Source organism: Spermophilus citellus, assembly GCF_964194105.1.
Source record: "Spermophilus citellus genome assembly, chromosome: 11".
Classification (NCBI taxonomy): Eukaryota; Metazoa; Chordata; class Mammalia; order Rodentia; family Sciuridae; genus Spermophilus; species Spermophilus citellus.
The window spans coordinates 41915849-41940491 of NC_138192.1; the positions used below are offsets into that span (position 1 = coordinate 41915849).

A 24643-nucleotide genomic window follows, 5' to 3' on the forward strand; every position below is an offset into this window, starting at 1 on the left:
TTAATCACTGAGCCACATCCCTAGCCCTGTTTTGTATTTTATTAGAGACAGGTTCTTACTGTGTTTCTTAGCATCTCGCTAAATTGCCGAAGCTGGCTTTGAACTCGTGATCCTTCTGCTTCCACCTCCCGAGCTGCACCACACTGCATCCAGCCCAGCTTCATTTTTTAACAAAACCTACATTCTCATTGTTACTGGAGTTGTGTTAGTAATAAGTAAAAACCTGGCTGGATCTCTCAAGGTCGTGAGAAAAGAGTGTAAGTTTGGAAGAATAGCAGCAGAGACCCCCAAGTTCTCAGAGGTTTATTCTCTTCTGTTTCTGGTTTGCTAATACCAGACCAACCATTTTGCACCCTGACTTGCACCACCTTGGAGTGAAGTGAAAACTGCAAATCTGAAAAAGGGTTTGAAGACTTGAGGCAAAGGTTAAAAACAGGTTGGGTGGGTATCCTTTTATTGTGGAGGTAGGATCAAATGCTATTAGTTGCAGTGGATAAGAGAAGTTTCTGTTGTTGTTTGTTAATATTATGTCAGCTGGTGTCTGCCTATGTGGTTCTGCAAATAGAATTCAATATGCCATTTCAAATTAGGAAAAGTTCTTATACATAAACACACTGTTCGTGTGTTATATTTCACAAATTGAGATAAAGACACTTCAGGACATATTCCAAATTATTTGTACTATTATCCATGAAAGAACTATTATGTTTTTTTTTTTAATTGCTCTGTTCTAAAGATGCCACATTTTCTTTTTTGAGCATATTATTAACCTTTTATAATATGCAAATCAGGTCAGGAGAGTCTGACTATTATTTGACAGTCCTTAAACAAACAAAAAAAAGGGTAAGGTATTCTCTGATTTATTTTTTATTTTTGTGGTACTGGGGATTGAACCCAGGGCCTTGTGCATGCAAAGCAAGCACTCTAACAAGTGAGTTATATCTCCAGCCCTGTAAGGTATTCTTTAAGATAGACTTAAGTAATTCCTCCCGAACCCTCCACTGGGGTACTAGGAATTGTACCCAGCAGCACTTTACCACTGAACTACATCCCCAGCCCTTTTTATTTTGAGATAGGTTCTCATTAAGTTGCCGAAACTTAATAATTCTCCTGCTTTAGCCTCCCAAGTAGCTGGAATTACAGTTGTGTGCTTCAATGCCTAGCTCAGAATCATTAGGTATATTTTGTTTTAGTATTTATTTTTTAGTTGTAGTTGGACACAATACCTTTATTTTATTTATTTATTTTTATGTGGTGCTGAGGATTGAACCCAGGGCCTCGAACATGCTATGAAAGCACTCTACTGCTGCTCTACAACTGCAGCCCCCAGATCATTAGTTTATAATTGATGGACTTATAGCTGAGAATCTATTTGGCATTATTTGTTTTTATAAAAGCTGACCTCAGGGCTAGGATTGTGGCTCAGAGGGAGAGCACTCACCTTGCATGCATAACACACTGGGTTCTATCCTCAGCACCACTTAAAATTTTTTAAAAAAAATAAGGATATTGTTGTGTCCACCTATAATTAAAAAAATAAATATTTTTAAAAAGTAAAATAAAAGCTGACCTCATGTTTTTGGTTTTAAAGTTTTTTTTTTAACCAGTTTTGTGCCACATTACTTTTCACTCACACAGAAGGAGTAGATCATTTACAAGCTATTGACATATATTTATTGAAAATTTATTTGTGTATTTTAAAATCGGTATCTGAAAAACCAAAAGGGTGGGGGTACTCTTAATAATAAGCTTTTTTTTTTTTTTTTTTTTTTTTTTTTAATGGAGCTAAGTTTTTGATGAGTTCCCATTGACTGAAGGATTTCTGTAGGGAACAAGCAGGTAAATTCTTGCTATACTTTTAGGAGTTTTCTTTTAGGCTTCTATATTTCCCTAATTGTATTAAGATAAATATGTCTCTTATCTGAGTTTGATATTAATATGATGTGTCTTTTTTTTTTTTTTTTTTTTTTGGTGGTGCTGGGGATTGAACCCAGGGCCTTGTGCATGCAAGGCAAGCACTCTACAAACTGAGCTATATCCCCAGTCCCTATATGATATGTTTTAATGTATCTTTTTAAAAAAAATTTTAACACAGACTAACCAAAAAACTCGAAGAGAGGAGAGAAGAGAAGAGGAAAGAGGAAGAACAGGTAAAAATCATGCACTTAGTATTGTCTTCAGTGGGGGAATTTCAGATTATTCTGTTCGATTTGGCAGACATAGGATGGCTTCCTTTATCATGTTGTTCTAATGTTAAAGAATTGTTCTTGTACTCAGATCATAGTGTATACTTTTGTATGTTCTTTTGTAAATTGCACAGAATAGATTGAATCATCTTTTTTTTCTCCTGAAATGAGTCTTTTACACTAATATAAAGGGACTTGGGCTAAAATTATTTGACTCAAGGCCAAAGATCAAATGTTTAGTTCAAATGCATAGACATTCTGCTAAATTTTTTCTTATGTTGTGGCACCCCTAGTGCATTTTTCTCACCATGTACACCTGGTATACACCTTGGAGTGAAGTGAAAACTCCACTTCATATATTATTTCTTTGTTATTTGAATATAAGAAGGTTATTTCCTTCAAGCCAAGTAAATCATCGTCATGTTATCTCTAGAAACCAAAGACTAATTATACTCTGAACCCAACTACTAGTAAAAATTTATAAATTGATAGAATTTGACCATTAACCATGCTATTAATAATTTCATTTTACATTTTACAAAGTTCTATTTTTAACTAGACCCTCAACCAGCTTTCTCTAAATCTTATTTAAAAGATTATCTGCATCAGATTAACAAATTATGTTTTGGATTCATAAAACGTACTTTCTCTTTGATTCAGAGAGAGATTAAGAAGGAAATCGAGAGGAGAAAAACTGGAAAAGAAATGTTGGATTATAAAAGAAAACAAGAGGAAGAATTAACAAAAAGAATGTTAGAAGAAAGAAACAGAGAGAAGGCAGAAGATAGGGCTGCTCGAGAGCGAATAAAACAGCAAATTGCATTGGTGAGTCTTAAGTTCATTTTTAATGCTTGACTCCAGGACATCTGTTAAAATATTTTTCTATGCACAGTGGTTTTGGATTAGAACCAGATGGTGCACAAAAACATGATAGATATTAGCAACTCAAAGAGAGTATCAGTCCTGACCTTTACTTTATTGGAAATTATATATTGAATTTAAATAGTTAAGGTTAAAATTAAGAGATAATTTTTTCAAAGTAATTTTTCTCCATGTTCTGTTTTATCAGTTAAAAGGCAACTTGCAAAAATTCCCTAGAAACAAACTAAGCATTAGTTGCCTAGCTGTCTCTAGTTGAAAGTATTCTTTTTTGGAATATTCAAAGGATTCATTCACATAAGGCTTAGGAAGGGGGTTGCAATAATTGCTTTTATTTTATTTTGTTATGTATTTTTTTAGTTGTAGTTGGACATAATAACTTTATTTTATTTATTTATATTTATGTGGTGCTGAAGATCGAACCCAGCACTTCATAGGGTGTACTGGGCGCATGCTCTACCACTGAGCTACAACCCCAGCCCTGCTTTTATTCTTATTTATTTATTCATCTATCTATCTGTCTACTTATTTAATATTTTGTGGTGCTGGGGATTGAACCCAGGGCCTTGTGCATACAAGGCAAGCACTCTACCAGCTGAGCTATTTCTCCAGCCCAGTGAACCTTTATTTTATTCATTTATTTATATGTGGTGCAGAGAATCAAACCAATCCAAAACATAATTTTTATTATTTATTTAGTCACTCAGCAAATATTTACTGAGTATCTACTTTGTGCCAGACCTCATTCCAGGCTCTGGAAATATAGTGATGAGTAAATTCATATCTATGTCTGTCTGTCTGTCTAATCACAAGTCTTGTTCCTGACAGTTGGTAAGATTCAAAAATACCAGATCCAGAACAATTGAAGTTCACACATCACTTTTAGGAATTCCACACATATTTGTGTTTGTTATGTGTAAGTAGATCATCCTGGCAGAGATGGTAATTAGTGTCTAATAATGTTTTAATTAAAAGGACCGTGCAGAGAGAGCTGCTCGTTTTGCAAAGACAAAAGAAGAAGTAGAGGCTGCCAAAACTGCTGCCTTGTTGGCCAAACAGGCAGAAATGGAAGTCAAGAGGGAATCCTATGCACGAGAAAGAAGGTACTTCTTACTGTTTCATCCTGAAACATCTGTGCACGTGGGGGATGGTTAATATTTATTTGTATTTTCATGTTGGGTAATTAGCAAGTATTATACTTTTATAATTGGGAAAATTTACTTTTTTTTTTCTTTTTAATAATGTTTTTGGGTACTTAGGATAGAATCCAACAGCATTCTGCCTCTTAGTTTAATGTTTTAAATTTTATTTTGAGTCAGGGTTATGCTAAGTGGCCCAGGCAAGCCTCAAACTTTGATTCTCCTGCCTGCATAGGTGTGTGTGCCTCTGTACCCAGGAAGAAAAATTAACTTATTTTAAACAATTTTTCAGAAATATCAAAGCACTTACTAAAATACATATGTAAGATGTTTATATACTAAAATGTATTAAAACAGCTGTGTTTGCTGATACACGCCTGTAATTCTAGCTACTTGGAAGACTGAGGCAGGAAGATCACAAATTCAAGGCCAGCCTCAGCAACTAATAAGGCCCTAAGTAGCTTAGAGAGAGACTGTCTTAAAATATCCCTATCAAAATTCTAGCTGGCTTTTTTGGCAGAACTTTTTTTTTTTTTTTAACTTTTATTTATTTTTATGTGGTGCTGAGGATCAAACCCAGGGCCTTGCACGTGCTAGGCAAGTGCTCTACTGCTGACTCACAACCCCAGCCCCTTTGGCAGAACTTTTAATCCCCCAATTTTTATAGAAATGCAAAACAGTCTGAAAAAAGAACAAAGTAGGAAAGACTCAAAACTTCTCAATTTTAAAACTTAATACAGGGCTAGGGATGTGGCTCAAGCGGTAGCACGCTCGCCTGGCATGGGTGCGGCCCAGGTTCGATCCTCAGCACCACATACCAACAAAGATGTTGTGTCCGCCGAGAACTAAAAAATAAATATTAAAAATTCTCTCTCTCTCTCTCTCTCTCTCTCTCTCTCTCTCTCTCTCTCTCTCTCCTCTCTCACTCTCTCTTTAAAAAAAAAAAAATTAAAAAAAAATAAAACTTAATACAAAGCTACAGTAACCAAGACATTGTCATACTTTCCTAAGGATTGTCATATGGATCAGTGTAATAGGGTTGAACCTTCAAGAATTTGAATTTACAGTCTGTTTGTTTGTTTGTTTGTTTGGTACCGGGGATTGAACCGCAGGTGCTCAAACACTGAGCCATATCTCCAGCTCTTTTTTGTTTTATCGTGAGACAGGGTCTCACTAAATTGTTTAGGGCCTTGCTAAGTTGCTGAGGCTGGCTTTGAACTTGTGATCCCTCCAGCTCAGCCTCCTGAGTTGCTGGGATTGTAGGTATGTGCTGTTGTACCTGGCAAAGTTAAGATAGCCAAACTACTTAGTGGGAAGAATAGTCTTTTCAACAATTGGTGCTTTTGACAAAACTACATAAAGTATAAATTCTTGGGAGTAATTTTTTGTGATTTCCAAGGAAAGTACAGAAATGTTCTTTTAAGTATGTGTATTTGTTAATTCACTAGGAAAATCAATTAAAACCACAATAAGTGGCTGATTGTGTAACTCAGTGGTTACACTTGCCTTGAATGCACAAAGCCCTCCTTCAATTTCCTAGCACTGCACCCCTTTACAAAAACAAAAACAAAACAGTACAATTCTATACCTCCTATGATGCTAGAACTTATAATAACAAGTGTTGGTGAGGAAGTAAAGAATTTAGAAACTTCCCACATTACAATGGGATTGTACAATCATATAGTCACTTTCGAAAACAGTGTGGCAGTTTTTTGAAATGTTAAGTGTAATGTTAGCTTATGACCTAGTAATCACTCATTTTTGTTTTTTTCTTTCTTCTGAGATATTGAGGATTGAACTCAGGGCCTCATACAAGCTAGTGAAGTATTCTACCATAGAGCTATATCCCCAACCCTCAGCAGTCATTCTTCAGTATATATACACAAGAGGATTCAAAGTGTTCACACAAAAACCCAAACTAAAATTGAGTTTTTATTTTGAGAGGAGATCTTTCTAAGTTGCTGAGGCTAGTCTTAAACTTGTGATCCTACTACCTCAGCCTCTCAAATAGCTGAGATTATAGGCATGTGTCACAGTACCTAGCTGTTATCAGCATTATTCATAATAGCCAAAATGCGGTGATAACCCAGCTGAAGAATGGGTAAACAAAATATATATTCCATGTGATGGAATAGTATTAAGCAATAAAGAGGAATGATGTATGCATGAATGAGCTTCAGAAACATGATGTTACGTGAAATAAACTAGAAGTCCATATACTGTGTGATTCTTTTATAAAAAAGCTATATCCCAAAATAGGCAGATTCATAGAAGCAGTAAATTGTTGCCAGGAACTGGGGGAGGAAGGAATGGGGAATGCTTGCTGATGTTTCTGGGTCTCTTTTGGGGTGATGAAACATTCTTGAATTAATAGTGATGGTTGCACACCTGAATATATTAAAAGCAAGTGAGGGGGCTGGGGATATAGTTCAGCTAGTAAGTAGTGTGCTTGCCTCTCATGCACAAGGCCCTGGGTTTAATCCCCAGCATCACCAAAACCAAACAAAAACAGTGAATTACAATTTCATGAGCTGCAACCCTTAGTTTGGCTGGATGGTCAGGGACTGGAAAGGGTCATGATTAGAGAATTGGTGACAAAGACATTTGGAGGAAGAGGTATGTGGATATACCTCTCTGGGCACAAGACATGAAAATATTTGTGTCCCATGTGAATGCTCACCAAAGGGTGACCTCAGCAGAGACAGAGTAATAATAAATTGAATGGGACACCCCCCAAAAAAAAAAAAAAAACCCAGTGAATTATGCACATTAAAATGTTGAATTATGGGCTGGAGTTGCAGCTCAGTGGTAGAGTGCTTGCCTGGCATGTGTGAGGCACTGATTTCAATCCTTAGCACCACATAAAAATAAAAGTATGAGGGCTGACTTTCTTAAAAACAAAACAAAAAGAACGTTGAATTATATCTCGATAAAAGTATTATTAAGAATAAATGAAAAACTCTGACTTTGTACAAAGAAATCTTTTGTTATTACACATTTCCACTTCTTTTTCTTCTTTTAATGATATTGTTTGAAACTATGTAGAGGTAAAAAATGCTGACTTTAATTTTCTTTTTTCATAGTACTGTTGCAAGAATTCAGTTCCGTCTGCCTGATGGTTCTTCCTTTACAAATCAGTTTCCTTCTGATGCTCCTCTTGAAGAAGCAAGGCAATTTGCTGCACAGGTGAATTTATGTCTCAAGTTATAGATGTATGTGTTATTAAAATGTAGAAGGATACATTTCAAAGCAGAACTTGAATGTGAATTAGTAATGACATGATCTCCAAATAGAAGATCCAGAATATATCTTGAGATATTGTAAAGCTTCTGTCATGTATTAGTGCATATGGGAGCAGCATATCTGCCTATTATGAAAACATGGAATTTGTTGATGTTGTACAGTAGGCTTTGGTAACTTCGCACTGGTGAATATACTCAGAAAGAGGAGTAAAAAGCAAATGGTTTCCCGGAGTTCTAATGGAGCAAGTTGTCTCATACCCCTCAAAAGAAAGCAATTTTACTTGGTTCTGTTTTCATTTTCGCAGTTTGCTTAGAGACTAGCTGTTTTCTCACCATCTGCCTTTTGGCCAAGACAAAAGATCAGTAATTTTTAACAAGAAATATCTTCTTAGCCAGGCATGGTGGTACAGACCTGTACTTCCAGCTACTTGGGACACTGAGGCAGGAGGACCACAAGGCCAGCCCAGGCAACTTTGCAAGACTCTATCTCAAAATATAATAGGACTGGGGGTGTAGCTCTGTGATAGAACGCCCCCAAGTTCAATCCCCAGTGCCATCAGAATTGAGTATTGGGTTCAGATCTTTCCACCAGATTACTTCTCTCCATTTAGTCTTCTCTCACTTATGGATCCCAAGAGAAGAAAGATTTCTTTAAAGCTCTTTGTCTTCCTAGGCTGGACAATTTTTAAACTATTGTTCAGAATCCTTTTCCAATAAGATTATAGTATAACCAACCCCAAGTAGGTTATTTTATTATTATTTTGTCTTGGAGCCTCCCACAAGTATCTTCTGCTTAGAATTTCCAGTATATATAATCTATAGCAAAAAAGAAATTACAAAAAAAAAAAAAAAAGTCTTTGGAGTTTTCTAGTGAAAGATAAGCTGTTGTCTTAAGGTTTTACAAATATAGGTGATTTAAAATTGTGAAGTTGATTGTGGTGCTCCCAGTGAACCTTGAATCATGTGTATGGTGTAGGTTGATTATGAATCATTTTTGTTTTGAGATAAGAAGGTGGCCAAAATCCCTGAAGTTATATAGGCATACCTTGGAGATAGTGCGAGTTTGGTTCCACACCACTACAATAAAGTGACTATCAATTACACACATTTTTGATTTCCTAATGTATGTAAAAGCCATGTTTATACAATGCTGTAGTCTGTTAAGTATGCACAATAGCGTCATGTCTAAAAAACCCAACAAACCTGTTTAAAAATAGCAAATGTTAGAAAATGGTGCTGTTAGACTTGCTCAACAGAGGATTGCTACAAGCCTTCAATTTGTAAAACAAATTTTACTTTTTTTGTTTTTTAATGGTGCTGGGGATTGAACCTAGAGCATTGTTTATGCCCCACACTCAGCCCAAATAACAAACTTAAAAAACCAATGATATCTGGGAAGCACAAAAGAGCAAAGTGCAATAAAGTGAGGTATAAGGAAAATATTGGTATATTCCACATTTTAAATAGGAAGTTCCTGTAATCCAATATAAGACATTAACATAAGTTTGCAAAATGATACTGAAAATGCTAATGATGAACTTTGTTTGGCATGATAGTCTTTTTTTTTTTTTCCCCCAATGCTGGGGATCATAACCTAGTGCTTCATGCATACTAGGCAAGCGCTCTATTAGGATACATCCCCATCCATAATTATAATTTTTATTCAGTTTATTTATGTAGTTATAGTTTTTAGAACTGTATGCTTGCTATTTATTCATATTTAAGTTATAAATACTTTTAGAAATGATTTTTAGTTTACATTTAAATGAACTTTCTAATTAAGTCAGTCGTTTTGAATGTGCATATGTATCTTTCTTTTAAAAGGCACCTTTGTGAGATTTTAAAACTTACCATTATATTACAGACTGTTGGCAACACTTATGGTAATTTTTCACTAGCAACCATGTTTCCCAGGAGGGAATTTACCAAAGAAGATTATAAAAAGAAATTATTGGATTTGGAACTTGCGCCAAGTGCTTCAGTGGTACTATTGCCAGTATGTATATACTTTTTTTTCTGCTTTATTTTTGGTCGTTTCTTAGAATTAGAAGGGAAAGGCAAATGTGTACTGCAGATAGTTAAAATTCCAATTTTCTCAAAATTAGATCAATTTATTGTAGTTATCCTATGTTTTACGTATTTGTATTGCTAATGTTCTTGAGGCACTAAATAGTTTTTCAGCTATTTTCCTCACCTGTTTTTATATACAAGAAAGGGTCGTAGAAGAAAATAAGGAATGTTGAGTTTCTAATCTACAGATTTTAATGTCTTTTATTTATATCTGACTTTACTGTTTGCAGTTTTTAAAACATTATTTTAACATAAAAATAACATTAATTTTCAAGTTTATTATCCCATTTGATCATAACAACAGCATTTTAATCTCTGATTAAGAAAAAAGGCTCAAACAGGTTAAATGATGCCAAAGTCCCACCTTCAGTGCCAGAGCTGGGATGAAAGAGCTGGGTCTTTTATGTCCTATGGATTTCCTTGTTCTAAACTAGATGTCCCTACCTAATGTAGGATATCATTGTATAAACTGAGATTTGAAACCTTTCCTTTTTTTTTTCTCCTCAAAAAGACTTATCAAAGTTATTAATTTCACTTATAGAAGCTTAATTTTCTTAAAAAGTTGGTTCATGTCACCAATGAGAACCACTTTCTAATTTTTAATATTACAATTACTCTTAAAATGCAAAAATCCAGAGTTCATATAAATTTATATATACTTAGAAAACAACAAAAGTTGGTAATTTTTACTTTTTTGCAGTAAACTGAAATCCATAGGGCCTCATTTTCTAGATAAAAAAATGCATCTAAATTGGGAGGCTGAGACGGGAGAATTGTGAGTTCAAAGCCAGCCTTAGCAACTGTGAGGCACTAAGCAACTCAGTGAGACCCTGTCTCTAAATAAAATACAAAGTAGGGCTGGGGATGTGCTCAGTGGTTGAGTGCCCCTGAGTCCAATCCCGGGAACCAAAAAAAAAAGCATCTAAAACCTTGAATGATATGATTATGCTATAATATAGTCTTACCTAGATTTGTTAATTTTGTAATTTCTAGGCAGGAAGACCATCTACATCCATTGTACATTCTTCCAGTGGAGACATTTGGACATTGTTGGGGACAGTACTTTACCCATTCCTTGCCATCTGGAGATTGATTAGCAATTTCTTATTTAGTAATCCTCCTCCTGCACAGACTTCAGTTAGAGCTACATCGCCAGAACCTTCAAACCCTGCATCATCTAGCAAATCAGAAAAAAGGTATTTGTTTTGCCCATTTGTAAAATATGCATGTAATGCCCAGCACTTTTATCAAAATGAAAACTTATGTTAGGGCTACTTTGCCTTCTTTCTGCCATCCTCCTCAGTCTCTGTGGTGGATGGAAGAAACTAGTATTATACCATTGCACCTGGGAAGTTCACTATCTGGGTTTACTCATTCAGATTTTACTCAATGAATTATCCTTACCCCATAACTATAAAGACAGTTTGTTTGTTTTCCAAATGTATAATATCTTTCTTGCTAACCATGTTTGCCCAATTAATGAAACTAAATAGTTTCATTAATTGCTTGTGGCCATCTTGCATAATTTCTTCACTGTGCTTAGATAATTTTAACCCAGGTGGTTCTTTGGTCTACTGGATGACAGTCTTGTCTGGGTCATTTGAAGAAGGACCTAATTGAGAAAACTAGATATTTCCCTGAAGTGGTGCCTCCATCAGAGCATTATTTTGAACTATTGCCTTAATCCAGAGGACATACTTTTACTACAGATTACAGAGGTTTGAATGGTAATAACACAATTTTAGCTTATCTCTCTGGTTAGATGTTAGATGGTTATATTGAAACAGATCAATAAGAAGTATTTTACTAGAAGGTAAGATTAGGCCCTTTTCTGGTAATTTTATTGTATTTTTTAAAATATTTTTAGTTGTAGATGGACACAATACCTTTATTTATTTTTTTATGTGGTGCTGAGGATCAAACCCAGTGCCTCACACATGCTAGGCAAGCACTCTATCACTGAGCCACAACCCCAGCCCCTTATTTTTATTTTACTTATTTTATTGATTAATTTATTCATTTAGTGGTGCTGGGGATTGAATCCAGAGCCTTGTGCATGTGAGGCAATCACTCTACCAACAGAGCTATATCCCCAGCCGTCTTTTCTGATAATAGTAGCACAGTTTATTATGTACTTATTCTGTTGAACATTCTTTTGGGCCTTTAATAGACATTATAAACAAGTCTCTTATCAGTCCCGTGTGATAAGTATTGGAAATCCTTGTCCATTTGCTGTCAGTGTGGAGATCCCTAGTTTTGTGTTCCACTGATTCTGTAGACGATGATTTATAATACTGATTTAGCCTTTATCTTACTTTGGACTAATAGGTAACAAGAACAGTTACATTCATAGTACATTACTCAAGTTGAAATTATGTATTTTTTATTAGTTGTTGATAGACCTTTATTTTATTTATTTATTTATACGTGGTGCTGAGAATTGAACCCACTGCCTTACACATGCTAAGCAAGCACTCTAACACTGAGCTGCAACCCCACTGAATACTGAATTTTAGAACTCTTACTGAAAAGTGGTTGGGAGCACTTAATACTGTTATAGGATAGCAAGTTTTTTTAGCTTAAATTTCATCCCTATTTCTTTGCTTTTCTTCCTTCCCCTTCTTCCCTTCCCCTTTCCTTTCCTTCTTGGGATTGAACTCATGGATACTTGACCACTGAGTCACATCCCCAGCCCAACTTTTTTTTTTTTTTTTTAAGTTGGACACAATATCTTTATTTATTTATTTTTATGTGGTACTGAGGGTTTGATCCCAGTGCCTCACATATGTTAGGCAAGTGCTCTACCGCTGAGCCACAACTCCAGCCCCCAGCCCAATTTTTGTATTTTATTCAGAGACAGAGTCTCCTGAGTTTAGCACCTCACTAAATTGCTGAGGCTGGCTTTGAACTTTCGTTCCTCCTGCCTCTGCCCCCCTCTGCTGCGATTACAGGGATGCACCACCACACCCACCTCTTTTCTGTATATAAATGACAAAGTCCTGTTTATTCTTAGTTTTAAGTCATTTTAAAAGATTTTGAAAGGATTAAAAATTACAGATTGATCATTTTTGTCATTTAGGCTATGAGTAGAGGTTTGGATAGTCTCTAGGATACTCTGAGTCACATTAATATGTTGGCTTGCGTACATAAAAAAGGAAAGATTAGTTATCAATTGAACATATTTTTTTCTAAAGTGAGTCATCGAAACATTTGGAAACAGAAAAATGATTTTCCTAGTTTTTAGAGAACTGATAGAGTTAAACTACTAAAGATTAATAAAATCTAGTACTGCTTTGGTAGACATAATTATCTCTGTGGACTTTCCTCACCTTGGAGTTAGAAATAAAATATAATTGCCTGTACTAATGGAAGTTTGGAGAAAACAGTTTGTATTACTGGTGTTTTGTTCCCTGTTTCTCTTTTGTATATCAGGGAACCAGTCAGAAAAAGAGTGCTGGAAAAACGAGGGGAAGACTTCAAAAAGGAGGGGAAGATATATAGATTGAGGACTCAAGATGATGGTGAAGATGAAAACAACACTTGGAATGGAAATTCTACTCAGCAGATGTAGTGTAACAAGTACATTATGTACAATAATCATTGTTTCTCTTATGATTTAATTCAACTAAAATTCTACTGGAGAAGTTGGTCTGCTTTTTATGTTTTCTAGCTGATCTACAAAATGTGTCTTTATTCCTGATGAGTGGGTGCAGGTGAAAGTTGTTTAACCCAGAAAAGTTAAGATGTAACAAGCTGCTTGCATATGGTAACCAACAACAGGAAGCCTAAAAGATTCCAAAGGTCTGCCACAGCCTCCCTCCATTAACTTCTTCCTCATTGTTTCATAAAGCCTTTAACCATGTGCTCTCAGATGGCATGTTTTTTTTAGAATACTCTTTCCTCCAAGACACTTAAGCCCACACAAAGTAGCTGGTATGTCACTGAGTAATTTGACTCTTAGAGCATTTTAACTAGCCAATCAGATGACAACTTATGTTTAACTTTCTCTTTTTGCTCATCAACTGCAAGCTAAATCTTAGTTTTTAATCTTACATAAACATTGAATAAAAGGTCTTTTCCAAAAATCAGAATGATCTTATTTTGCTTTAAGCAAATCTTTTTGTTATACAGGGTTCTGATGAAGTCACATTTCTCTCTCCTGTTCCCCCTCTACCCCCAATTCCTGGAAGCTATTTCAGCAAAATAGTTATCTGTCTTCTCTTAAATAGCAAAGGAAGAAATTTTCTGATGCACATCGATGCCATGCTGTCTCTCCTAGTTCACTGAGGCATCACTTGGCTTGCATAAATTTATGGTCGGTCTTCTCATCTGTTTTGCTTCTGATGCAAAACAGTTGAGAATTGCTAGTCTATGACTTACTGTTTTTCCTCTCACCTTTATATTGAAGTTTTGTATTCAGTAATAAAGACCTCTCTAGGACCTTAAGTACCTGTGGTGTGGGATGAGAAGTATAGAATAAAGATACACTTTTACTCATTTATTTCTTAATCTGACTTACATGCTACTTTTTCTATGTATGTTTGGTAATAGAGACCACTAAACTAATGATGTTTGAAATGGGGAGTAAGCATGATAGTTGCTGTGTTTTCAGATTTGAACGGTATTGCTCTTTGAGTGAATGTGTAAGAAGACAGACTGACTTTTTGTAACGGGAGGAAGGAATTTTCTTAGCACACTTTTTCACCTATGAAATGACAGTGACTTTTTAAAATGGTAATAGTGTTGGCAAGGAAATGGTGAGATATAGGCTATGCTGTTGGTAGAAGTAGAAACCAATATAATCTGGAAAACTTCAGAAACTAACGATTATTTCATACTCTGATCCAGTAATTTTTTAAAATAATGCTGATAAATGTATACCTTTTTCACACATAAACATACTCATTGTATGTTTATTTTACTTAGAATGTGGAAACCAACTAAATGTCCTCTGTAGAAGTAATTACTTTTTGATGAGAAATGATACACCACTAATTCAATAATTCACTTTAATATTGATTAAACATCTGTTATGTGTTGGGGAAAAAGAAGCAGGATACAGAGCTGTAGTTACAGTATGATCTCAGCTTTGTAAAATAATTTTATATATAGATATAACTATGTATTAATATATATGTAAAGAAAGAAGAAAACACAGTGTAACATTAATAATGGTAAGAGTGGTTATATGTGATTCCAGTTTTTCCTTTTGCACCCTTATGTTTTCGCAGTCTTCTGCAATGATCATTACGTCCATAATTTAAAAAGTGAGTTTGAAAATCTCTAGTAGGCATCCCATTTAAAGTTTTGTCATCTTTAAAAATGCAGCAGTAGGTGATATTTTTAAAAAACTGTCAAAATGGGTGTGACCCTAGTAACTATTTAGAGATATATTTGCAAAAACATTGAATACCTCAAGTCATTTTGTCTTGAAGAAAATCAAATATAAGTCGTAGAGAAATTACATAAAAGAATGCTTCATAATCTTTGAGTAGGAGAATCCTTCCTCAATTTTATCTTTTAAAAAAATAAAACATCTAATACAGTATATAAGGCTATGAAATGAAATGAAGTCTCTCCCCTGGCATCTTACTACCCCAAGCACTGCTCTTCCCAAGAGGTAACCTCTCTATTAACAGTTTCTTCTGTAATTTTCAGAAAATTTTTATGCATATATGAGCAAATATGTAATCTTTATTTTTAAATAAATGGGATCATATTATATACTACCCGGCATCTTGCTTTTTTACTTAAAGTCTTGAAGATCTTTTCCTGTCAACACATAGCTACCTCGTTCTTACTAATGGCTGTAATAGCATTCTACTTGATGTAAGTACCTGGCATTATCTATGCTCTGATGGCGTTCAGTGGCTATTACAAGTGTATTATGCCTGTTTTTCCATTATAAACATTGCTATAATGAACATCTTGAGGGGGTGGTATATTCTTATTGTGAAAATAGACCTGTGGAATGTGTTTTGCATAATTTACTAAAGGGTATTTGTGGTTTGGATTAAGAAAGATGTCAAGTTGGCTCCTTAGTGGGATATATGAATTCTACCCCCCACCAACAGTGTATGAGAATGTTGTTTCCCCACACCCCTGCCAACACTGTTACCATACTATTTCATCTTTGTCAACATGATAGATGAAAAATTACGTGCATTTCTATATGCATTGTGTTTATCTCAAGATTGAACGTCTTTAAATGTTATTGGTCATTTTAACTTAAGTTGATCTGTTCTTTGCCAATTTTGTTTTCATAGTTTTCTTATTGATTTATAAAAAATTCCATGTACATTAAGAAAATTTGCCCTTTTGTAGCATATACTGTAAATATTTTATCTTTGAACAAATATGTGGATGGTAATCTACCACAGTATTGATGTGGTCAAATTTGTTAGTGTTTATGGTATTTGAGTCTTGCTCATAAATACCTTTCCCACTTGAAAAGTTAATTTTTTTGTGTCCTAGTATTCTGGGTTTTGTTGTTGTTTTTATATTTAAATGTGGTATCCAAGGAAGGGGTCCAGTTCCCTTCCAGACCCATGGCTAGCAGCCTAAAGAGCTACCCTGTTGATTCACCACCAGTTAAGTGCTCATCTAACACCCTCCCCTCAACTGGGATGCAACCATTGTCTCATACTCTAGTCCCATATGTAGTTGGAGCTATGTCTAGGCTTTCAATCAGTGATCTTTTCCATTTGCTCTCTACTACCAAACTATTAGTTGTAGTTGGGCACAATACCTTTATTTCACTTATTTATTTTATTTTTTATTTTTTTAAAGAGAGAGGTTTTTAATATTTAGTTTTTGGTGGACATAACATCTTTTATTTTTATGTGGTGCTGAGGATTGAACCCAGGGTCCCACATATTCGAAGCAAGCACTCTACTGCTGAGTCACAATCCCAGCCCCTACCAAACTATCTTAACTAGCTTTATGTTACAATATTCTTTTTCATTCTATATCCTGGCTCTTAAAAGTTTGTGAAACTTTTGTTGTTGATATCCCTCCCCCAAAAATATCATGTTGAATTGTCAGATTAATGATAGTGAATCTTTCTGCCTAAGAAATGTCTTTAATATCAATTTTAGAACTACTGCATCTGACAAAATGTACACCTGACTCATACAGTTTGGCTGGTTGGGACTCATGAAATTGGAACATTTTGGTAGGAATTTTCCATAGACATAATTCAGGTGAGGGATGATAACAAGAAACAAAATTTCAGGTATGTCACTTTTTTGTAGTTATACATGGATGCAGTACTTTATTTATTTATTTAAATAAGGATTGCTGAGGATCAAACCAGTGCCTTGCATGTACCAGGGAAATGCTTTTACCACTGAGCTACAACCCCAGCCCTCGGGCATATCACTCTTAAAACCAATTAAATTTTTTTTTCCTCGGGTGCTGAGGTTTTAACAATTGTTAGGCAAGAACTCAACCATTGAGCTGCAACCCCCACCTTTTTTGTAAATATTTGACAGTGCAGTTATCTCTTAGAACATTCAAGGGGATTGATAAAGACCATATCTTTCTCTGCTCCCAGGTACTTGCCAAAGACAGAAATGGTCATTGACTAGGTTTAATGGCAGAGAATTATGAAATATGTGGTCTAACCATAATGTGGGGGAGGGGAAGATATTTACAAGTAAATTAGAGGAAGGAGGATCTGCCTGGGGAATTCATGGAAGCCATCCAGAGGAGGAAGCTCATTATTTGAGCTGCTTTTGACTTGAGCGTGTTTTCAGAAAAAGGGGGATCCTAGGCAGAAGGAATAGCATTTTCAGACAAGAAATGTGGGATGGTCAGAACTATTTTAGACTGGAGAAGAAGAAGGGAACAGTCTTAACTAAGCCCAAGTCAGATCACCTGGACTTTGAAATCCTAGTTCAGGGCCCTTAGAATCATATTGTAGGAGAACCAGGATGACCTAAAAGGTGACAGTAGGGAAAGTATAATTTAAGCAAGACAGCCTTGGTCTGGTTTGGGAAAGTTTGTAGGGTGCTAAATGACTTTAAGACTTTATACCTTCTGTTGTCCCTTTTTCTAGGTGAAGCAGACATAGGAGATAAAACAGTGCATAGAACAGTTTTTTTATTTTCTGAGGAAAATTATAAGGCTCAGAAAACTTGGAGAGGGCGATATGATATCATAGTTATTCTGTACAGTAGGTTTGATTTCTTCTAAAAAGGATTTTTACGATTTTTACTCATGATTCCATCTTCAAAAACACTCAGAGTGTGGGAAGTGGTGACTTGTCAGAATGAAGAGATTTTACTCAATTCCTGTTGGGTTGTTGGTGTTTTTCCTTGCTTGGAGCGTTTGCAGTATTTGTATGCCAGAAATGCCAAGCCACAGACTCCAAGAAGCATAAGAGAAAAGAGCACATACAAAGCTGTCTGCGCCTCCGTGATGCTGAGAGTCAGCCCCAGGAACTGGACCTCCTCTCCCTCTCTCACTGGGCTGAAGGTGGGCCCAACATCTAGGAGAGGACAACAGAGGGCAGTATGTGATTCAGTGCATACACAGTTATCCAATCTCTGGGACCATAGAGAGGCCCCAGCTGAGTCTTTGAAGTCCGGGGGCTACATAGTACCCCAAATCTGCACAGCCAGTGTGGGCATGTTGCTGCAGTGAAGATGCCCATCCCTTGAGGTGTATTAAGAACCTCTAAATCTTGGGAGGTTCCTGGGGATTTAACCGGGGCAGTTTACCACTGAGCCACATTCCCAGCCCTTTTTGCGACAACTGAAGCTGCCCCTTGAACTTGTGAGCCTCCTGCCTCAGGTTCCCAAGCCACTGGGATTATAGGCATGTGCCACAGCACCTGGCTGGCAGTTTTTATATTTTAAATATTTCTATTAGTAATTAGGATGTAATCTAAATTGCATTGTGTACATTTATACAGTCAACAAACAATGGGCCATTGCAATGTGCCTTTCACCGTCCTCTTATTTGATCCTTGTAATGGCCTAAAGCATTTGTCTATAGTTTTTTGCCTGAGGTGGCACAGCATGTTATTGGTAGGGTTGGAAGAAGAATCTAAACCTGCTTGTTCCTACATTAGGTCTCTATAGTTTCTGGGTGTAACACCAGCCCTACGTGTCCTTTGTTTCATGCATTCCAAGGATGTCTGGAGCATTCAAGTGAATCTTGGTTGAATGAATGAAGATGGAGAGGCAGAGAGGAAGGTAATACTCTAGATGAAAACAGGCCCTCCCGCTCCCACCCTTCATCCCTCCAGAGCCACCTCTCACCTTCTGGCTGGTGGAGACAAGGGTGGGGTCCTGCCGCAGGGTCAGGGAAGCCATTGCATCGAACTACCGAGGCATAGAAGCTGACTGATGCTTTGGGGATCCTTGGCTGAGAAGGGTCAGTGTAGTTCACAAAATGTACACCAAACCTCTCTGCATAGCCCGTGGCCCACTCGAAGTTGTCCATCAAACTCCAAACCGTGTATCCTCGAAGGTCCACCTTATCCTGCACGGCTGTCCAAACAGAGGCCCAGGCATGAGCTCTCCTTGTCTCATAAGGCACCTCTCTGCCAGGCCTCCTGTGTCCCAACTTGGAGAGTGAAGGGAGCCCAGGCCCTATCTTTTAAAGAGCTGCCCCTTACTTTTAATGATTGTTAGCAAATCCTTTGTGGTGAAGCTGCAGTGCCACCAACATCTTTCTATAAAGACTCAGCCCTAAATGGGTGTTGGGCACACAGGTAGACTAAGCTAACTCCACTGAACAATCTGTTGCCCCTCTCTTTTCAGCATAGGAGACTGGTGTGGGTCAGGGCCTTAGAATGTCAGTGTTCTTCCCTACAGGAAACAAACAGCTCCTAGAAGGAAAGGATTTCCTGACCATCTTCTTACCTAGCATGGCTCACTTAGAATCATTTTTCTGCCCCCCGGTAAGTCCCATCCTAAGTTGTTTTGCTTGAGGAATAAGCTACTCTACATTGCAACAACCCAGCCTATTTCTCTTGGCCCTGCCTTGGGGATGCCACGTTCAGAACCATCCAGCATAGGATCAAGGGAAACAAATGACTCATGCCAAGAACTTAGGTCTATTCAGTGTTGAGCATCTGGATTTTCCCATTGAATGTAGAGCTAGGAAAGAAGGGATGGGGGGGGGTGGAGTCCTGCCCCAATAGGAGCAAGAAGCCTTATCTTTGTCTTTACTTTGACATTGGGATATGGCATTAGCCTTCCCCTGCAGATATTGGCCATGTCTCTAACAGTGAAAGATGCATGTGAAAGAAGTCGTAGGTCTGTTTCACCTTTAAGGGCCTCGTTAATATAACTGCGAAGGTAGTAGATCCTTGTCGTGTCATTGAGGTCTGTCTCTTCCCTCTGGGACACTCCGTTCTCTGTTACATAAATTGGAGGATTGTTGTACTCCTCCTTTAACCAGTTAAGGATCCTTCTAAAGCCAAAAGGTGTCATCTTCAGCCAGACGGAGCCAGATTCTGGCCAAGTAGGGTCGGCAATTATGGCAACTCCCCTATGAGTTCAAAAACTAAAGGTTAGGTTTTGTTTTGTGACTCCTCAGAGGCTCTTTACACAAAACAGGATTTATGGGAGGAAAAGCCTTAGGTTTTTCTAAACTTAAGGGTCATGCTAAACCCAGAAGAATCAATCACCCCAAAATCTCTTTCACTCATTCTAATTGCCCCACTCAATATTGATGTATTGTTGACACACCACTTCTGCTCCCCATTCTCTGCACTCCACCTATGCAGAGAAATGGTCTTGCCCATGCAGCTTAACCCTCCATGGGCTCCCTGTTCACAGATGTCACCTCATACTGATATGAATGGCTCTGCCTGTCTCCCAACAAAACAGGTTCCCTGAGTCACCTATATCTAGTCAATGCCATGGGCACCCTTACTGGGAGTCTTCATTCGTGTGGTGACAGGGACGGACAGGCTTGGGCCTGCTTCGGGTATCTCTCCAGTGATGAACAAGGGAGGGAACTGCTTAAAAAAGAGTATCTGCTGGGGGGTGGGGGGGAGACACCATGCTGGGGCATCTCTAGACCAACCACTTAAATACTTATACACAAATCTTTCAGGGAAAAAAAGTTTAGTTTTATTAGTACCTGAATTACTCAGCTGAACTAAATGTGGGCTGTTTTGTAAGCTTTAGTTAAGTTTGTGGAGGAGATAGTCCCTGGATCGATGAGGCACCAAGAGTACTGACAGCCCCTCTCTGAGAGCCTGGCTGGTGATTTCAGGATACAGTGGGAGTAATAGGGGTATAAGGACTTGTTTTTGGAAAAAGAACCTAAACAGGTTCAGAAGTACTAATTTGGAAAGATGCTTGTTGAAAAGGAACAAAATAATGTAGAAACTAGTCCTGCTTATTGTAATAGTTATAATTTATATGTCATATACTCCTATATAAGTAATATGTAGAAAAAGATGTAGATGCTCCCCACATGTAACTTTGAAACGTGGTGGCACACACCTGTAATTCCAGTGACACAGGAGACTGAGGCAGAAGGATCCCAAGTTCAAAGCCAACCTCAGCAACTAAGTGAGGCGAGGCCCTAAGCAACTTAGTGAGATCCTGTCTCAAAATAAATAAAAAGGGCTGGGATTTATCTCAATGATACAGTGTGTCTGGGTCCAATCCCCAGTACCAGGGGATCAGGTGATCCCATTCTTATTTTCGAATGTTTCCTCCATGAATCTGTACTATTTGTGTAGTACAGAATAATAGTTTGATATTGCCTTGAAATGGGATTGTGGGGGAGCTCATTGTTATTTTGACTGAAATAATCTAAGAAGTGAGATAAATTTGTCGGGAAAAAAAAAAACTTGAAAGTGTTTCTGAAACCAAGCACCTCTGCTTAAGGGAAGCATGTAGGAAAAGCAAGCATTATATTCCCATCACTTGTGTATATGGTGTCAGGAGGCCCTTTTCTGATGCAGTATTGGTCTCTTGAGCAAGAGGTGGATTCAGGGGACCTTTCTGTCCTTCCAAAAGACTGACTGACTTACCTGTCTGCATCAAGGGAAGATACTGTAGGAGGATAATCAAGGTTGTAGACTAGGACGGTGGTATAGTGATTGAACCCAAAAAAGTCATAGGTGCCATTGATCCTCCTCTTCTCACTCTCAGTAAACTCTGGGAGCCTGGGTGGGTGAAATGAGGCATTAAGGGTAAGGGACTTTTAGGAAGAATATCCTTTATTGAAACCCCCTTATGTTATGAGGGGTCGCTCTGGATTCCAGGCACTTGACCATGGCTAGAGGCTGCTGGCAGGTAGGAGTGGCCAAGTAGGCTCCTCCCACCCACAACCTCACTGCCCTTTTATAAGCTCCTGCTGCAGGGCCACACACAGTGTATTTTCTTCCAGCATTAACATGCAAATTCTGATATGTACCATCTGTGATAAATTTCAAAATAAAAAACATATCTGAGGTACATATCTCAAGACTATTTGTTCATAAAGTTCTCTCTTATAACTTGGATTTCCTTGTTTTTTTAAAGTTCATCTATTTTTGCTGTTGGTTTGTTCAGGCGTCTTTTCTCTAAAGTCCATCCTTAATTCATAAGGGAATATTTTTACAAATTGAGTAATAGATGTTTGGGCTTAACACGTACCTGGGACTTGGTTTCCATGTTTTCTGAATGAGGAGACTTTTCTATGAAACTTGACTACCACACACTTGTGTTTTGTATCTACAGGGTAGCCTTTCACCCATATCCCAAGTGCACACACAGGCTGACAGGGAGACCCTGGTGCTCTGGTTTAGATATACCACCCTGCTTAGACCTCAACACATTCTTGACTTTTCTGCTATCATTAACCTAGGGGATCAAAACCAACCTTCTCTAGGGTTTCTGAAATGCTGCGTAAAAATTAAAGCCCAGCATCTTCATATCCTCGCTCCTCAGGGCCTATGGCTCCAAGGCCCTGTGCCTGGCTTCCCAGACCCCCCACCACGCAGTCCCAATCTTCTTCACTGCTACGGTTCCGTCCCCCCACTTTTAGCAGCACACACTTCATTCTTACCTCTAGGCTTGTACTCACACCCCCACTTCTTGGGTGGAATGACCTCTACTCAACTAAATGCAAGTCATTGTCGACTGATGTTCTGCCTCATCTATGAAGTCTCCTAGGTCTATCTTGCATACCCTGATCTCATCTGAGTTTTATTTGTGCTGAAGAAATTGGAGAATAGAATTCCAGGGAATACTGTCTTCTAGCTGGTCTGTCAGCAACTAGAGAAGCCAGACTTGTACTCTTCTTAGTTGGCCCCCACTGGGCTCTGACCTAGATAACCCTGTAGCAGCTCACCAAAGTTGTATGAATGGGCCAGACTACTCACTTGCTTATTGGAGACCAGAGTTAGCACATCAGACCTTTAGGCATAACATGCTCAGCAGGATTGTCCTAAACAAGCCAGGAGTGCGTTATACAGTGAGAAGTGGATTTTTTAATCATTCACAGATGGTCTTTTTGGTGGCGTTTGGGGAAAAGACTTAAAAGCTGTATGTGAACCCATGCCTGCTGAATTCCTTTCACTACCCTCCCTTGTGAGCTATCATGAAGTGTGTATATTCCCATAAGGCCAGTGACCATCGCTCTGTGCCCTTCCACACACCACACTTCTACCAGTTGGATGATTCTTAGACCTACACTGTGGATCCGGGAGGCAGGCAGCCTGGCTTCGAATCCCAGTTGTGTCACTTTAATAGGTGAGTGAACTTGCCTTAATGGGTTTTTTTGGGGGGTACTGACAATTGAACTTAAAGACACTCAACTACTTAGCCACATCCCCAATCCTATTTTGTATTTTATTTAGAGAGAGGTCTCACCGAGTTACTTAGCGCCTCATTTTTGCTGAGGCTGACTTTGAACTTGCAATTCTCCTGTCTCAGTCTCCCATGCAACTGGAATTAAAGGCATTTGCCACCATGTCCAGCTCCTGCCCAGATCTTTGTGTCTCAGTTTACTCATCTTTAAATTAGGAACAAATGTACCAGTGGAAGATCAACAAATGATAGCAGTTCCTGCTGTTGCTATTACTTCCTTGACAAGAAGTGGAGTGAACCAGGAAGTGGGGATACTTTGATTCAAACAATCACCTCTGCCGACAAAATGCACAAAATGGGCAGTTACCCATTGCTATCCACATTGACTCAAAAAGTGATGAAATAAGATCGGATAAGCTGGCCAATTTGTCTTTGGAGTGACTTAATAGGATTGCTAAGACATGGCTGCTCTTAGGACAGAGTCCCTGGATGTTCCTAAGAATAACAATAATAGTATAATAATTGTCAAGTACAAATTTAACATATGCCACCACATATAATCTTCCCAGCAAGCAAGGAAATTCAGAGACATGCGTCTCTGGCCCCAGTACCCATGCGCTCACCACTGTGGGCATAAGATCTTACCGAGACTTGGTGAGTCCTGCTGCCAAGCTCCTCTCACGGATTCGAGTCTTCATCACCTCATGGTAATCTCCATTCTTGAAAATAGGATGTGCAAACCAGCCTCCCATAAACTGTTGGGGGTGGGGAACAATCAACCTTATATATAGCATTATAAGTGTCATTGAGAGAGAGCAGTGTCCCTGCTCATTGCCTACAAAACCTCCCCTTCCCATGACCTGGTGCTGTACTGTCCCTAGTATGTGCATGTTTTGAATAAATCTCTGCAGGTCTTTCTACCTGCTTCTGTTTGCATAGCTACAGCATGGTTCTTAGGACAGAGCTATGTCCTTAGTAATTACAGTGGGAGGAAAAACTGACCACTGGCCTTGGTTCTCCACAAGTGCTTCCTGGCCGTCCTTAGAAGGGTTGGACAGAAAAGGAAGGAGACACTCAAAGCCCCTAGGCCACTGATTCCCTTTCCTACTGCAGAGCAGTTGAACTAATAACTTAATCCTTATCAAAGATCAACCAGAAGTTTCTGAGAAGGGCTGAGTTGCAATTTTTTTTTTTTTTTTGGTGTGTGTGTGTGTGTACCAAGGATTGAATTCAGGGGCACTCAACCCCTGAGCCACATTCCCAGCCCTATTTTGTATTTTATTTAGAGACAGAGGCTCACTGAGTTGCTTAGCACCTCTCCATTGCTGAAGCTGGCTTTGATCTCCTGCTCATCCTCCTGA

At 38.0% G+C, this 24643-nt stretch overlaps 2 protein-coding genes across 3 annotated transcripts in view; one reads left to right on the top strand and one right to left on the bottom strand.

Annotated features, from left to right (window-relative positions):
• Positions 1-15245, top strand: part of UBXN4 (UBX domain protein 4) — a 36494-nt gene extending 21249 nt beyond the window's left edge. For both annotated transcript variants that reach the window (XM_081261622.1, XM_081261621.1), the window contains exons 7-13: positions 2096-2150; positions 2847-3011; positions 4041-4168; positions 7288-7390; positions 9311-9442; positions 10510-10712; positions 12949-15245. In XM_081261622.1, coding sequence (XP_081117748.1) covers positions 2096-2150; positions 2847-3011; positions 4041-4168; positions 7288-7390; positions 9311-9442; positions 10510-10712; positions 12949-13087 — 925 coding nt within the window. In that variant the 3' untranslated portion in view covers positions 13088-15245. The remainder of the gene's footprint in view (positions 1-2095; positions 2151-2846; positions 3012-4040; positions 4169-7287; positions 7391-9310; positions 9443-10509; positions 10713-12948) is intronic.
• A 2538-nt stretch (positions 15246-17783) lies between these two features.
• The window catches only part of LCT (lactase), a gene marked incomplete at both ends in the record, with an annotated part of 41759 nt that continues 34899 nt past the window's right edge, over positions 17784-24643 (bottom strand). Inside the window, 5 exons of the mRNA XM_081261212.1 lie at positions 17784-18007; positions 18783-19013; positions 19796-20019; positions 21521-21655; positions 23928-24037. Of these exons, the coding sequence (XP_081117338.1) occupies positions 17784-18007; positions 18783-19013; positions 19796-20019; positions 21521-21655; positions 23928-24037 (924 nt within the window). The remainder of the gene's footprint in view (positions 18008-18782; positions 19014-19795; positions 20020-21520; positions 21656-23927; positions 24038-24643) is intronic.